At 44.6% G+C, this 14027-nt stretch overlaps 1 protein-coding gene across 1 annotated transcript in view; it reads right to left on the bottom strand.

Moving 5' to 3' along the window:
• Window positions 1–9473: 9473 nt before the first annotated feature.
• Window positions 9474–14027, bottom strand: part of adgra1b (adhesion G protein-coupled receptor A1b) — a gene marked incomplete at both ends in the record, with an annotated part of 253321 nt that continues 248767 nt past the window's right edge. The window contains 2 exons of the mRNA XM_080740224.1: window positions 9474–10875; window positions 12674–12769. Of these exons, the coding sequence (XP_080596350.1) occupies window positions 9474–10875; window positions 12674–12769 (1498 nt within the window). The remainder of the gene's footprint in view (window positions 10876–12673; window positions 12770–14027) is intronic.

Genomic DNA, 14027 nt, shown 5'->3' with positions numbered 1-14027 from the left:
CCGACGCCCAGTTGTCCGACGCCCGGCGACGGCGACGGCGAAGTGGACTAACAGGGGCAAATGTACGAACGGGCTCTCCTACCGTACTGAGCCTTTCCAACAGACTGTAAAGCAAGCGATCTTCATCCCATTCATGCGTTTATCGTGCGCTTGCCCAGGCCGTGCACCACGGCTTCGTAACTCTCCCTGGCCCGCTCTTCGCGGGCACTCGCGCATGCGGCGCTCGGGCGCGAAGAGCAGGACCAAGGTCCGCTGGCCTTCGCGCCGCTTGCAATGTCGTGGACAATAACTGTGACATATAACCATTGTATTGCTCATCAGTACGGTAGGAGAGCCCGTTCGTACATTTGCCCCTGTTAGTCCACTCTGGGCTTCGGACAACTGGGCGTCGGACAACTGGGATTTTCCCCTTTCCATGCCATACCTGAAGGCAGCATTCAAGAGAATTGCCTTGTCCAAACTCTCCTGAACTTGAATGCAGCATCTATGTTAACAGAATTTCCCTCTCTCTGTGTAGAAATCTATGCCGTTAGGCCACATCTCCAGTGTTTACTTAGTTCAGTGTGGTATCAAGCACCGAAAATAGCCGACCTCCAAGCTCACAACGCATCGCAGCGTGACGCGTTGTGAGCTTGGAGGTCTGCTATTTTCCATATTTTCACCCAAAGGCCCTTTTAGAAATTTCAGTCCCTGCCTCTCTAACATTCTCTGCACGTCCCTGGGCTATCATCACATATGGTGGAGTAAAGACACAGCAATGACAACCAAATAAACCAATACAGCTGTTCATATTTTCCCATGTCTGGAGCCCCAGTGTGCAACATTAGCATACACCCCCCTCTATGCCCTGCAGGCAAACTACTATACATGAACAACTCAGTGCAAGAAAAAAAAAGGGCCCAATTCACCCAAGTCAAATGAAGCCACCACTGTGTAATGTAGGATGACAAAGCAACATGCCTCACGCACATAACAATTTCTATCACTTACACTGTGACCTTAATCATTCTCGCCTTTGCCGTTATCAGCAACTCCAAAGCCAAAGTTAACGTACACTAGATAGATGTAATCATGTAATGGTGTACGACAGTTGGTGTTGCAGGCACCCAATCAAGTGAAACACACACACGCACGCACACACGCACGTACAGTCGTACACGCACGCATGCACACACACGCACACGCACGCACGCACGCACGCACGCACGCACGCACGCACGCACGCACGCACGCACGCACGCACGCACGCACGCACGCACGCACGCACACACACACACACACACACACACACACACACACACACACACACACACACACACACACACACACACACACGCCCACACGCCCACACAGACACAATCAGACATCCAGTATTTTATGGCATGCCAAGTGAAGATTGTCTATAGGAGGACAACATTCTGCCTCTTTCTGCTTCACTAGATATGGAGGCCTGTGTTCCTCCTCCTGTCGCATCCCACTTCTTCTTCTTTGATCTTGATACATGGATTTCTCTCTTTCTCTTTTCTCTCAAACCCCCTCACTATATACTATTCTTCATCTGTATTCCATCTCTCTCCACTTATTTTGCCAGCCTGTCTCGCTCTTTCTCCCTCTCCCTACCATCTCCCCTTGAGTCTTGGGTGTTTTATTTAAGTCAAGGACGACATTAGCATGGCGATCGCAGCCTTTCTATCAGCAGCACTGTGCACTGCCAAGGCTGGTGGAGGAGCAGGCCTTGTTATCAGAGACGAGAGAAAGAGAACGAAAGAACACGACCAGGGAGAGTAAAAACACACCAACAGACAAAGAGACAGAGTGAGAGGAAGATAAAGGGGTGGGAAATGATGTTCTGTAGATCCAGGACAGTTTGTGATTAAATAAGGCAAAACATACAGTACGCGTACATGGCTGAATTAAACACTATGCAATCTGTGTTGTGGGAAAGTTTGTGTTGGTGGACAAATACGTACATTGTCACAAGTGTAAGGATATAGGCCGACTTGACCAGTGCTTTTCAACCTTTTTCATATCAGGGTCCGTTATTTATTCTGCATTTGAGCCACGGACCACCATCTGATGGGATTTTACCTCGCAGACCCAAAACTTTGAATATTTTGTTATCGTTGGATAAGATCTTTCCCATAATTCCATGCTGTGTTGGTGTGGTACCATAGGAGAGATAATAGGCGAATGTTGATCAAAATAACAATTCTTCTACATTCCTCTATATGTGGAGACTTATTGTAAATTAAGTAATGGAGATGTTTAAAATCAATTTAACTCTTGAGAACGTAAAATGACACTCTCAAGAGTTAAAGATCCAACTCGCCACCATTTAGCTGGGCCCTGGGGACCACCTGGAACCCCCTACGGGACCACTGGTGGAACCACTGTAGCCTAACTAGACCAAAGAAACTCAAAATCTTGCCCCAAACCGGTGTTCAAGGTAGAACAGGTTCATATTGTACTGTTTTAATGCGTTACAGCTAATTATAATACTGCAACTTATAACAAACAAAGGGCATGGATATAAAACACCATCCACACACCCACACAAGTAAGCCCATGCATACTCATGTGCACGTTTACCAAGGCATTTATAGATAGCATGAAATTAAAACGTGGATAATTGTATCATAAACACACAGCTGTGTCGCTAAACCTGGATCCATTTTTAATGAAACAGATGCCATCCTGAGCCATTTTATGTTCTTCAGCGACAAGTCGCCGCGCCCACCTTTTGTGGCCTTCTTCCATTCTCCAAGCATGCACAATAAACGCCTCAGTGCTAATTTATCAATTTCTAACTCCACAAAGTAGCAATTGGTACATTTGTGCGCTCTCCTGGTTAAAATTACTCTCAGCTAAAGGGAACAAGTTCCTTGCCTCGGAAACACCCTACATAATTAAAACACATTAGCCCTCATACTCATTATCACTATTCACTAATCACAATTACGACTCACTGGCACAGTGGCACCGTTTCTTTGGCGGGGTGGATTGGTGCTATACTGTAACCTTGTAAAATAAATAAATAAATATGTACACATAATATCCAGCTGAGTATTAAATGTGCTCATGCGTTTCACTGCCTGTCAGGCCCTGGGTCTGATTTGTGATGCACACAATGACACTGTCTCATTTCCAGGGACATGCATGCTCAGCACGAACACAAAGCGTACCAATGAATGTCACACACACACACACACACGCGCACGCACGCACGCACACACACACACACACACACACACACACACACACACCTGCCAGTCAAGTCGAGCCTGCTATCATTTGAGAACCTTCCCTTGGGTGAATATTTCTCCCAAGGAGAACATCTCAATCTCCATCACCACTGTCAGAAGGAATTTATACAGAAGCCGTAGAGAGACACACAAGTAAAGGCATTCATACATTCCTCCAACTCTTTTTCAGTCTCCCACTAATGCCAACATTCATTTTCATTCTCTTAGGTCAGGCGTCTTCAACGCTTTCAGGCCAAGGACCCCTTAGTTAAGCGAGAGATGAAGCAGGGTCCCCCACAACCTTTTCAGAGATTCCATATAGTTTAATCGTTTGACAGCACAATCATCAGTGTATTTTGGATTCATGTCAATTTGTGTTTTCAGATATTTAACCACTTGAACCATCCATACTTAATAAACTTGACCTTTCACTCTGTACTTAGTCTGCTCTTTTCCCCCTCTACACCAAACCTCTTTGCCGAAAATAGCAGATCTACAAGCTCACAGTGAGCTTGTAGATCTGCTATCTTCAGCGAAAGTTCTGAGAATATGAACACTAGTATTCAAGTGGTTAATATAAAAAAGAAGATAAAAAGTTTATATCACTCAAAGAATTGGAGGACCCCTTGTAGTAACTCTGAGGACCCTTAGGGGTCCTGGACCCCCTGTTGAAGATCCCTGTCTTAGGTCAAACACATGCACGCATACACGCACGCACATGCAAACAAACTGTAGGCATACACACGGAAAACAAGAGCAAAAGATTTTTTCTTTTTCTTTTTTTTTCATTGCATGGTGAAAAAATACATTTATTGGAATTCGTGATGATGTAGAAAGAAGTGAAAAGTGACTTTGGGTTTTGTTACAGTACCACAGGTGAGAACTGTAGCAGTGGCCTGGGTGAGCCTTTGCGGACTCGGCAAGGTCCTTTTGGACAGAATGTCTGACTGCTACAGATGAGAACCCTACAATACACACACACAGTAAAATCACCAGTGTTCATTAGAACGGGTACACATTATTGTGTATCATTATTTTATGCTTTAACTATTGAAAAATAGCAGATATACAAGCTCACAGCGCGGCACTGAGTGCCGCGCTGCGAGCTTGTAGATCTGCTATTTTTGAAAAATCGTGAAAATTTGAAGTGTCTTTTGAATCCTTCTAAGATTTTTTGAAAAACCTATGTTTCTATGTCAGCAATCTGGCCAGCCATCGTCAAAGAAAAGGTCCTTTTCAATTAAATGGACCTCAGTTAGTCTGTTCTTGAGAGACTACTATGTCAGTGGTTCTCAAACCTTTTCATGTGAAGGACCCCCAAAATGATATGTATTTGGCCACGGACCCCCATCTCAAAATATTTAGTTCCAGGGACCACCCAGAAGCAAAATTTGAATTACAAACGTTTGCTTTGAAAATACATTATATTCAAAGATTTGCACACATTTTCACGACTTTTTTCAAAAATAGCAGATCTACAAGCTCGCAGCGCGGCAAGTGCCGCGCTGCGAGCTTGTAGATCTGCTATTTTTCACTGGTTAAAGCATTCCATAATTCTAGGCCTAAATGGGTTAACTCGCTTTAACTCCTGGAGTGTACAACATGTAACCAAAACGACGAGATGGGTCAATTTGGTTACAATCGCACACTCTCTAAGTTACAAATGGATAAATTAACCACTTAAACCCCGGCATCCATATTCTGGGGGAGAGGGGGAGGGGGGGGGGGCATTAGCCAAAAATAGTAGATCTTCAAGCTGACAACACGTTGCAACGTCATGCTTGTAGATCTGCATTTTCTTTTTCTTTTTAGATTTGGTGTAGAGAAAGCAGTGAAAACAGTGTGCTAAGTACAGTTGTAACTCAGGTCAGTTTTACTAAGAGCGTTTAAGTGGTTAACCTTAAAGTGGTCTTTATTGTCTAGGTCGACATTGCCTCATACTGACAAATAAAAGCTCAGGCTGCTGCAAAGACTCCCAGTAAGGGCGAGTGCCCTTACTGCAAGACACAGCACCAGCAAATATACAGTACACATTGTACGTACGGCAATTAGCCTCGATCGAAGCAGCGATCTCGTGTGTAATTTGTGTTATTTCTTTTTTCTTTTTGTGTGTGTGTGTGTGTGTGTGTGTGTGTGTGTGGGGGGGGGGGGGGGTCACAGACAACAAACAACTCTCTTAGAAGAATATTGTGTGATTTAATCGGTTCGGCTGGCTTCGGGTTGACACCGTGCGGCCAGCGTTAGAACTGGCTGAGAACACCTGTTCATGTCATGGCCACAGTCTGTCAGCGTCCAAGATGGCTCAAAGGAGCCATGTGTTCACTGTGTTCACTTTACTGGACAGTTCATCAACCATCATTATGTTGGGCAAATATTCAAAAAACGCTTTCAAACATTTTCCAAAATGTTTCAAAAACCTAAAAACAAATTGTGAAAATACTAGCCTCTCTAGAAGCTCACAATGTGTTGGGCTGTTTTTGTAGATTGGCTGTTTTCACTATTTGTCATTCAACAAAGTATAGAGCTTAACCACTTAAACACTTTATAATTCAGTTGACCAGGGTCCAACAAGAGTCTATACTTGGTCCCCTCCTTTTTTCCCTATACGCCAATCTCTTTTGCAGAATAAATCCAATCTACAAGCTCACAACGTGATGCATTGAGGGCTTGCAGATCTGCCATTTTCGCTGAATGTTTGCCAGTTGTAAATGAATGTTTGCCTAACATGACATGCCCAGATTTGGGACACTGGGGTTCATGTGGTTCCCCAGTATCCGTAATATTCTGGGGAAAACCTTCGCCAAATATAGCCTTTCCTCAAGCTTACAATGTGTCGCTCCACGCTGTGTTGGTAGATCGGCTATTTTCAGGGAAGTTACTTGATGTAGAGTGAAAACAGAAAATACACTAGTATTAGGCCTCCACTCAACAATGTATGGGGTTTATGAGTCACAAGTGGGGGGCCTAGAATATCACCTTCTGCCCCAGACCCTGGATATAACCTCTGGTGGCTCTGCTCTGTACAGAGCCATGAACTTCATGCTTCATCTCTGACGTCTCCCAGGAAGTCCTTTAGCTCTCTGGTTCTCAACCTGTGGGCCGGGACCCACTGATGGGTCCACAAGGGGGTCTTGAAATAACTGGCAAAACACTACGATTTGAACGACAATATAACATTAAAATGAAAAAGTGATACCAATAAATAAGAACTTAAAAATAATACTACATTAGTGCCATTGATCCGAGGTGGATTAATCGTCTAAATAAACGTGTTCTGAAAGTGCAGTCCAACCCATCTGACCCCTTAAGTCAGGGGTCTTCAATGTTTTCAGGCCAAGGACCCCTTAGCTGAGAGAGAGATGAAGCAGGGACCCCCAGATTCCATCTAGTTTCATCGTTTGACAGCACAATCATCAGTGTATTTTGGATTCTTGTCAATTTGTGATTTCAGATATTTAACCACTTGAACCGTCAATACTCAATAAACCTGGTCTTTCACTCTGTACTTAAGTCTGCTCTTTTCCCCCTCTACACCAAACCTCTTGGCCGAAAATAGCCGATCTACAAGCTCACAACGCCTCGCAGCATGAGGCGTTGTGAGCTTGTAGATCTGCTATTTTTGGCAAAAGTTCTCACTTCTCAGAATATGGACACTAGGGTTCAAGTGGTTAATATAAAAAAAGGAGAAAAGAAGTTTCTATCACACAAAGATTTTGAGGACCCCCTGTAGGACCCCCTAGGGGTCCCGGACCCTTGCCTTAAGTGGTCAGGATGGGTGGGCCGCGAACACTTTTGACAAGTGGGCCCTGATCCAGACAAGGTTGAGAACCACTGGTTTAGCTATTACAAAAAACATTTAGAAAAGAAAAAAAGAGGAAGAAATACAACATTAATGTTTTCTCTCTGTAGAAATATTTTTCTCTCTCTCTCTCTCTCTCTGAACACATAATGTCCTTGACAAACATGACCAGCTCTGGTAGGCCAAACATGGGTAGTGCATTTCTATTTCAGATGTGACAGAAATAAAATTCAACAAAATTGCAACAAAAAAATGCATTTAAAAACAAAATTCATTTCTAAACTCAGATACTGAGTATTAATAACATAGAGAGGTCAGTCTTTTTTTTTTCTTCTTTTTTTTAACCATACAATTTTCTTTACATATAGATTTCCTTTATTCTTAAATATCTTATTTCTCTTATAAAATAATTAATCAGAAACCAATTCTATATACATAGACAAGAGTGCACACGAGTCGGGTAAATAGATGGCGTGCATGCCAAGGTGGTTTTGCAAGGGCAGGGTTCGCTGTGTCATACTTTTCACAATGTATGGATCCGTTTGTTTGTTTTTGTCCGCCTCCTCCTCCTGCCACAGTCACTGGTGAATAAGTGGTTCCCTTGGTGAGTGTCATTCTCAGTATCACCATTCATAAAACAAACAAGGCTGTTCTAAATCAATAAAGAGCCTCTTTTATGTACTCTGCTGAGTGGCAATGCTTCAAAGTGATTGTGACCTTCGTGGTAACAATGGACTGATCCATACAGTACTTCAGCCTTGGCCGTCGCGCTACGCCAGATGGCCGCTAAGCTAGCCACCAAAATATTATGGTGTTTTTCTCGGATAGGGCCTCATCCAAAACGAAATGCTATTCCCACCCCCCCTTTTTGGAATGGAGATCTGTATTGGAAAATCATATTAGTTTGAGAAAATAGGCTTAATCCATGACTGTGAAATGGCACCGAGAGAAAAAAAAAAAAAAAAACATGGCATGTTGCAGCAGTCTAATCTGGTCAAAAGACAAGAGACAGTGTAATGGCAATTGTTGAGGAATTGGCATTGGCTTGCACTGTAATAATAATAATAATAATAATAATAATTATGTTAAAAAAGTACAAACAAAAAAGTAAATAGAAGCTACAACAAATTATGCACACCGTGGGGCATAGAAAAAAAAGAACAATTGCATTTCTTTCCCATTGATTTCAGTGAGTGATTAACAATAATGTTAAAACGGTCTACATTGTTATTTTCCATTATTTTATAAAGGGACAGAAACAACTGATACAGGTCAAAGGCAGGTTTCCCAAGGTGTACCCTTAGTAACGTGAGTCTCTTGCACTCATGCTCACAACACTCGCTTCTCTCCTAAAGCTGTTAAGTGTCTCATTTTTACAAATATAGCTTCTTCACGACAATGTATGAAATATCGATTCATCAAATATTGACTTTAGGATGTCTAGGGGTAGGTATGTGTGACGTACACACTTGTGGGAGCAGAGTTGATGTGGCACAGTGTTAAACCTCATGGTATACAATGACATGAACTCTCATGGTATATAGTGGCGCTGACTCTCTATTCACAATGGTAATGATCTAGTTTTTGTGGTCTCCCAGTCCCGCACCCAAAAAAGAAACACAACAGTAAAGACATCTTACACACAGCACGATCAATATCAACCCGGAAGAGGATACTCTACGTGGATTTCACTGCTCTTTTCGGTTGCTTTTTAATTTTCACAGCTATCTCTGGCAAGCGACAATATCTTTGTATATTATTTATAAAATCTCTAGTAGATATTCACAGTTGATAGTAAGGTTGCTTGTTTGACTGGCAAAAATACCAATGGAGTCTAAAATTGCTGGTTTAAGTTTGTCTAAAACATGGATGTCAAGAGTTTCTTGAAGAACTGGAGGTATGTCGACTCGTCAGAGACTAATTGGATGGATTCAGATTCAAAGTGTAAAAGTGCATTTACGGCAAGCACTAACTCATATTCATACACACAACCATCCGTTTTCTCATATACATATATACGTACGTGTGTGTGTCTATATATATATATATATATATATATATATATATATATATATATATATATATATATATACACACACACACACACATATCTCTGATATCTGTAGTGTGCATGTGTAGTATTATGAAGTGGTAAAATAAAAGCACATTTTACAAATCTTTCTTGACGGATGCCCTGGAGACCTTAAACATGGATGTCAGATTTCTGTACAGCGAAACAGGACATACATGAGAATATATGAGATCATAAAAAAATAAAAAATAAAATAATAATAATAAAACACTCTGATTGTGACTTGTGATGTGTTATTCTTTTTTTTTCTTTTTTCTTTTATCCTACAAAGGGTGGTGAGGACTTCTTTTTTGGAAGGGGGTAGAGGCAGAAGTAATTTCCCATGGTCCCAGTCTGTGGACTACACGGTAGTTTCATTCCTCCACGGCCCAGTGCGTATATTCCCCGTGCTGTCTGACGTGTACAGGAGTCCTTCGTGAAGGCCCCCCTTCAGGATCCCGTTCTGATTGGGCGGGATCTGGGGGTAGGATTGTCTGCGCGGGGCTGCGTGCATTTCCAGGTGGTGATGCGGCGCTACCAGGTCCTCCTCTGCCATTTTGCCGCAGCCACACAAAAAGCTCCCCGTGTCACCGGCCTCTGCCTGGCACAGGGTGGGGAAAAGGTCTGCCTTGGAGCAGCAGATGTGCCTGTGGCAGGGATTGTGACACGCCAGCTCGTGGGCGCTGACCGAGGCAGTGTGGCACGTGTGATGCCCGTCATGGTGCCCTTCGTGGGCCAGGTGCGGGCAGACATGGGCGTGGTGCTCGTGCGTGCTGTGCGGGCTATCCGTGTGCGAGCTGTGCGGGCTGCCACCGTCCACACTGGACGGGATGTGATAGGCATACTCCCGCTCGTTCCCTGCTCCTCCAGTGCCACCCCCAGCCCGGTGGCGACCAAAATGCCGGCCCTTAGTCCTCGTGCTGCCCTTGAGGCAGCGGTGCAGGTGGATCCCGGGCCGGTAGCCCTCTGCCTCAGCAAGCAGCACGTGGGTGGGTGCGGGCTCCTCGTCCATTAGCTGCTGGCTGTGCAATGCGGCACAGCACGGTGCCACGGGGGCCAGGCACGTCACGTGGTTCTGCGCCGAAGGCAGGGGAGCGTGTTTGCAGTGGCTGTGGCCGCAGCCCATCAGGGCTTTGCCCGGGCACGGGGAGTCGTGGTGGCAGTGGCTGTGGCCATGCCCGTGCCCCGGGGTGTCCCCATTCACGTTGACCTTGGGCCGGGCCGGGGCGCCGCCGTCAGCGCGTCGTCCGGGGCAACAGGAGCACCAACAGTGCCAGACGTCGTCGCGTTTGGCGCAGTGGTGGATGAGGACGAACAGCCCCAGTGTGACGGAGAAGGCACCATACAGGCAGCTGAAGATCATATCCAGGAAGTGGCCCTGTGTCACGGCCAGTGCCCCGAAGGTCCAGGTGGCCAGGAACAGAAAGAGGGTGAAAGCTGCCGTGCGCACCTGGGCCTTGAAGGAGTGCTCGTTGGCCAGCAGCGCGGGGTTGATGGGGACTCCCGGGCAGCCGGCCGGGCACTGGCCACTGCCGGGCGGCGGCGCCAGCACCCCGGGCTCCGCCCCCTGCTGGCAGTGGGTGGGCACGTCAGCGGAGGCCAGCCTCTGGTGCTCCTCGCTCAGCTGCTTCAGCTCATACTTCTTCTCTGGGTGTCTGCGCAGCTGGATGAAGGTGCACAGGAAGTAGACGCACGTCACCAGAACGATGAAGGCCACGGGGCCAAAGAAGGCTCCCAAGCTGGGCTCCCATGCCATCCAGCAGCTGCAACACACAACACCCAGGCACACACACATGCACAGGCGCATACGGGTGCGCACGTGCACGCGAGTGCACACACACACACACACACACACACACACACACACACACACACACACACACACACACACACACACACACACACACACACACACACACACACACACAAAATGTTAGCTTCATCATTATCACATGACCTCTATAAGCTATTAAGTAAACACAGGAAAACAAACAACAGGGTTCATCAAACACTAAATCCCCCTTTGAAAATCATAATGGGTGGAGGTGTGTGTGTACCTGCCTGGAAATCTGCCTGGTAATCATTATCCACATAATATATAATTATAGATACATGAATGTCATCAACAAAGTCACCAACAAGATAATACAGTAAAAGTAGACAATTGTGATCCTCAGAGCACATGTCTCCACCAGGTGTGGTTGCCTACCCAGAGCCTGCAAACTGTAGCCACTTAGAATGGGATCAGAAATATCGAACTCATTGATATCTAATATCTAAGTCATTGATCTAAGGAATTCAGCGAAATAAATATGTTGATTGTTTGACTAGAGTTATAGGCCAAAACGTGTAGGGGGCTGTTGTAGCGCCACCACGAGGAGATTTGAACGTTTAAGGATGTGTGTGCAAAGTTTCCCAGCTTCGCGCAGCGTTGTGAGCTTGTAGATCGGCTATTTTCACAACTTCTTAAACATTTGTTTTCTAATTTATGTAATGTATTTGATTTTTCTTTGATTTCATCATGAAAAATTAAAAATATCATTGAATGTATTTTTCCTTCATGAAAATGTTTACTTAACGCTTCCAGTGCCAGCCCCTAGAGGGCACCAAAGAATGCCAGACTTTCTCCCATAGGGGACTGCATTAGCATCCGGGGGCTCACGTTGCAGTGACGCGCGTGCTCACGTTCGTGCACGTCATGGAAAGGTCCCGGATGATAATGCTAACAGAATAGCTATTCCCATTTTGTCATTTTAAAGATCCTTTTTCGGCGATTTCGCCGTAAATAAACCTCGTGCCACATCCCTAAAAACACAATCCAGAGATATGGGCCTCCAAAGATGTGGTTTTTCATTGGATTCGGCGGCGATTCGCGGCGCCGTTCGCGGCTAACGGCCGGCATGGCGGCCCCCGGATTTGGAACACTGGATTTTAAATTTAGGCTCAGGCTTCAGAAGGCCTCGGATCATTTTATTCATTTCATTAAAAAAGCCGAACATGTTCGGGATAGGCACACTGGACGTCGTTCCGGAAGCGGCGCTGAACATTTGGTGAACATTGGGGGGCTCAAAAATGTATTTTAAACCATTTTTAATGGAATATATCGGACCATGTAAAATGGCTAGCTGGCTAGCGTAGGACGAGCCAGGACCACCCACAACTCTACAAGCAGCTCAGGGTAAGTCAATTAATTAAAAAAAAATTGTATTGGATTGAAATAAAGCCGAACATGTTCGGGATAGGCACAGAATGAGTAAAAAAAAAAATCTGAAATAATAATCATTTAAAACAAAGCATAGGAAACCAAAAATTAAGGGACCCATAAAAATGTGTCCACGGCCCACAAATGGGTCCCGACTCACTGTTTGGGAAACAATGGCCAACTGTGTATTGAATTGCGTGATGTTTGGACAAAAATCGGCCCGAAAGGACGGACAGACGGACGGAAAGGACGGACAGACGGACGGACAGGGCGAAAACAGTCTCGGCCGCGCCTTCGGCCTGGTGGAGACAATAATGCTCTTGTAGTTTGACCAGGAGAGTAGGAGAGTAAGGACTTACAATGGCGCTTGCTCCCCACTGCCATAGTTGTCTATATTGACAGCTGCTGTGACCCCACAGATAATGAGAGGGACTCCACCACTCACTAAATAAAACCTGAGGAGAATGAGAGAGAGAGACAGAACGAGAGAGAGAGAGAGAGAGAGAGAGAGAGAAGAATGCATTATATAAATTGTAAAATGTATAAAATTTTACATTTTGACCATGGCCTTGACCTCAAGGCAAGTTTCATGAACCAACCAAAATACTAGGCTTATTTATGGAATAAATTGACAAAGACTAATGCTATGGGTATTTTCTCTTCTCTTTTAGTTAGTTCTGTAAGCACACAATATAGTTTCAGTTTCAAAAGCCTATTTTTTGGCTTTACGAAACTTTAGTTAACTAAAATATTTTTTCCATTCTAGTTCACACGCACGCACGCACGCACGCACGCACGCACGCACGCACGCACGCACGCACACACACACACACACACACACACACACACACACACACACACACACACACACACACACACACACACACACACACACACACACACACACACACACACACACACACACACACACACACACACACACTAAGCGATCTCCTTGCATTATTAAAATGTCAACAATCAAGGCATGAACTAATGTTGGTGCATATGATTTGGTACAATTCATGGCTGCAGAAATACTGGAGTTCATAAATAAGGCTATGGGTATGTGATAAACAAATGATCACCTTGGTCATTCATCATTGCCCTCGGTATCCAGCCAAAGGCGCAATTGCATCAGCTGGGACCTGACTCTGGATCAACTCAGGCATCAACAAATGCCAGAGTGATAATCTATACACATCATTTTGGACATAGTAAATTCTTGCAGCTTTGGCAGGGCATGCCGAAGCGAGTTTGCTGAAAACTTGACCCCGCCACTGTATTCAGTGATTTGACCACAAACCTCTGCTGTTTGTTTACATCAGGGGTGTCCAAACTATTTTCGAAGGGGGCCACATTAGAAAATATTAAAACACCAAAGGGACTATATCTCCTGACAAAATGTTTTTTCGGTCGGACCATAATAAAGTCACATATGCATTGCTGTTGCAATTTTATTTAACTAATATCATCCATATTTAATATCAATGGTCTTTTGTCAGGTGTGTGCTCTGAACAAAACATAAATAACTCACATTAAAATGTAACCAGATGTGCAAGGTAAAAAATACAACAAAATAGCCTTTCTTTGACCCCTTCAGAATGAGACAACAGGCAAAACAAGAACTGACCATTGTACATTTCTGGGATTAGTGTGCATTGGTAGATAGATTGAAAATCTTGGAGATGCAAAAAGTGCTGAAACAAAACTTC

This window comes from Nannobrachium achirus (genome assembly GCF_963921795.1).
Source record: "Nannobrachium achirus genome assembly, chromosome: 13".
Classification (NCBI taxonomy): Eukaryota; Metazoa; Chordata; class Actinopteri; order Myctophiformes; family Myctophidae; genus Nannobrachium; species Nannobrachium achirus.
Note: the sequence above shows the minus strand (reverse complement) of the source record. Positions and strands in the feature narration are given on the sequence as shown.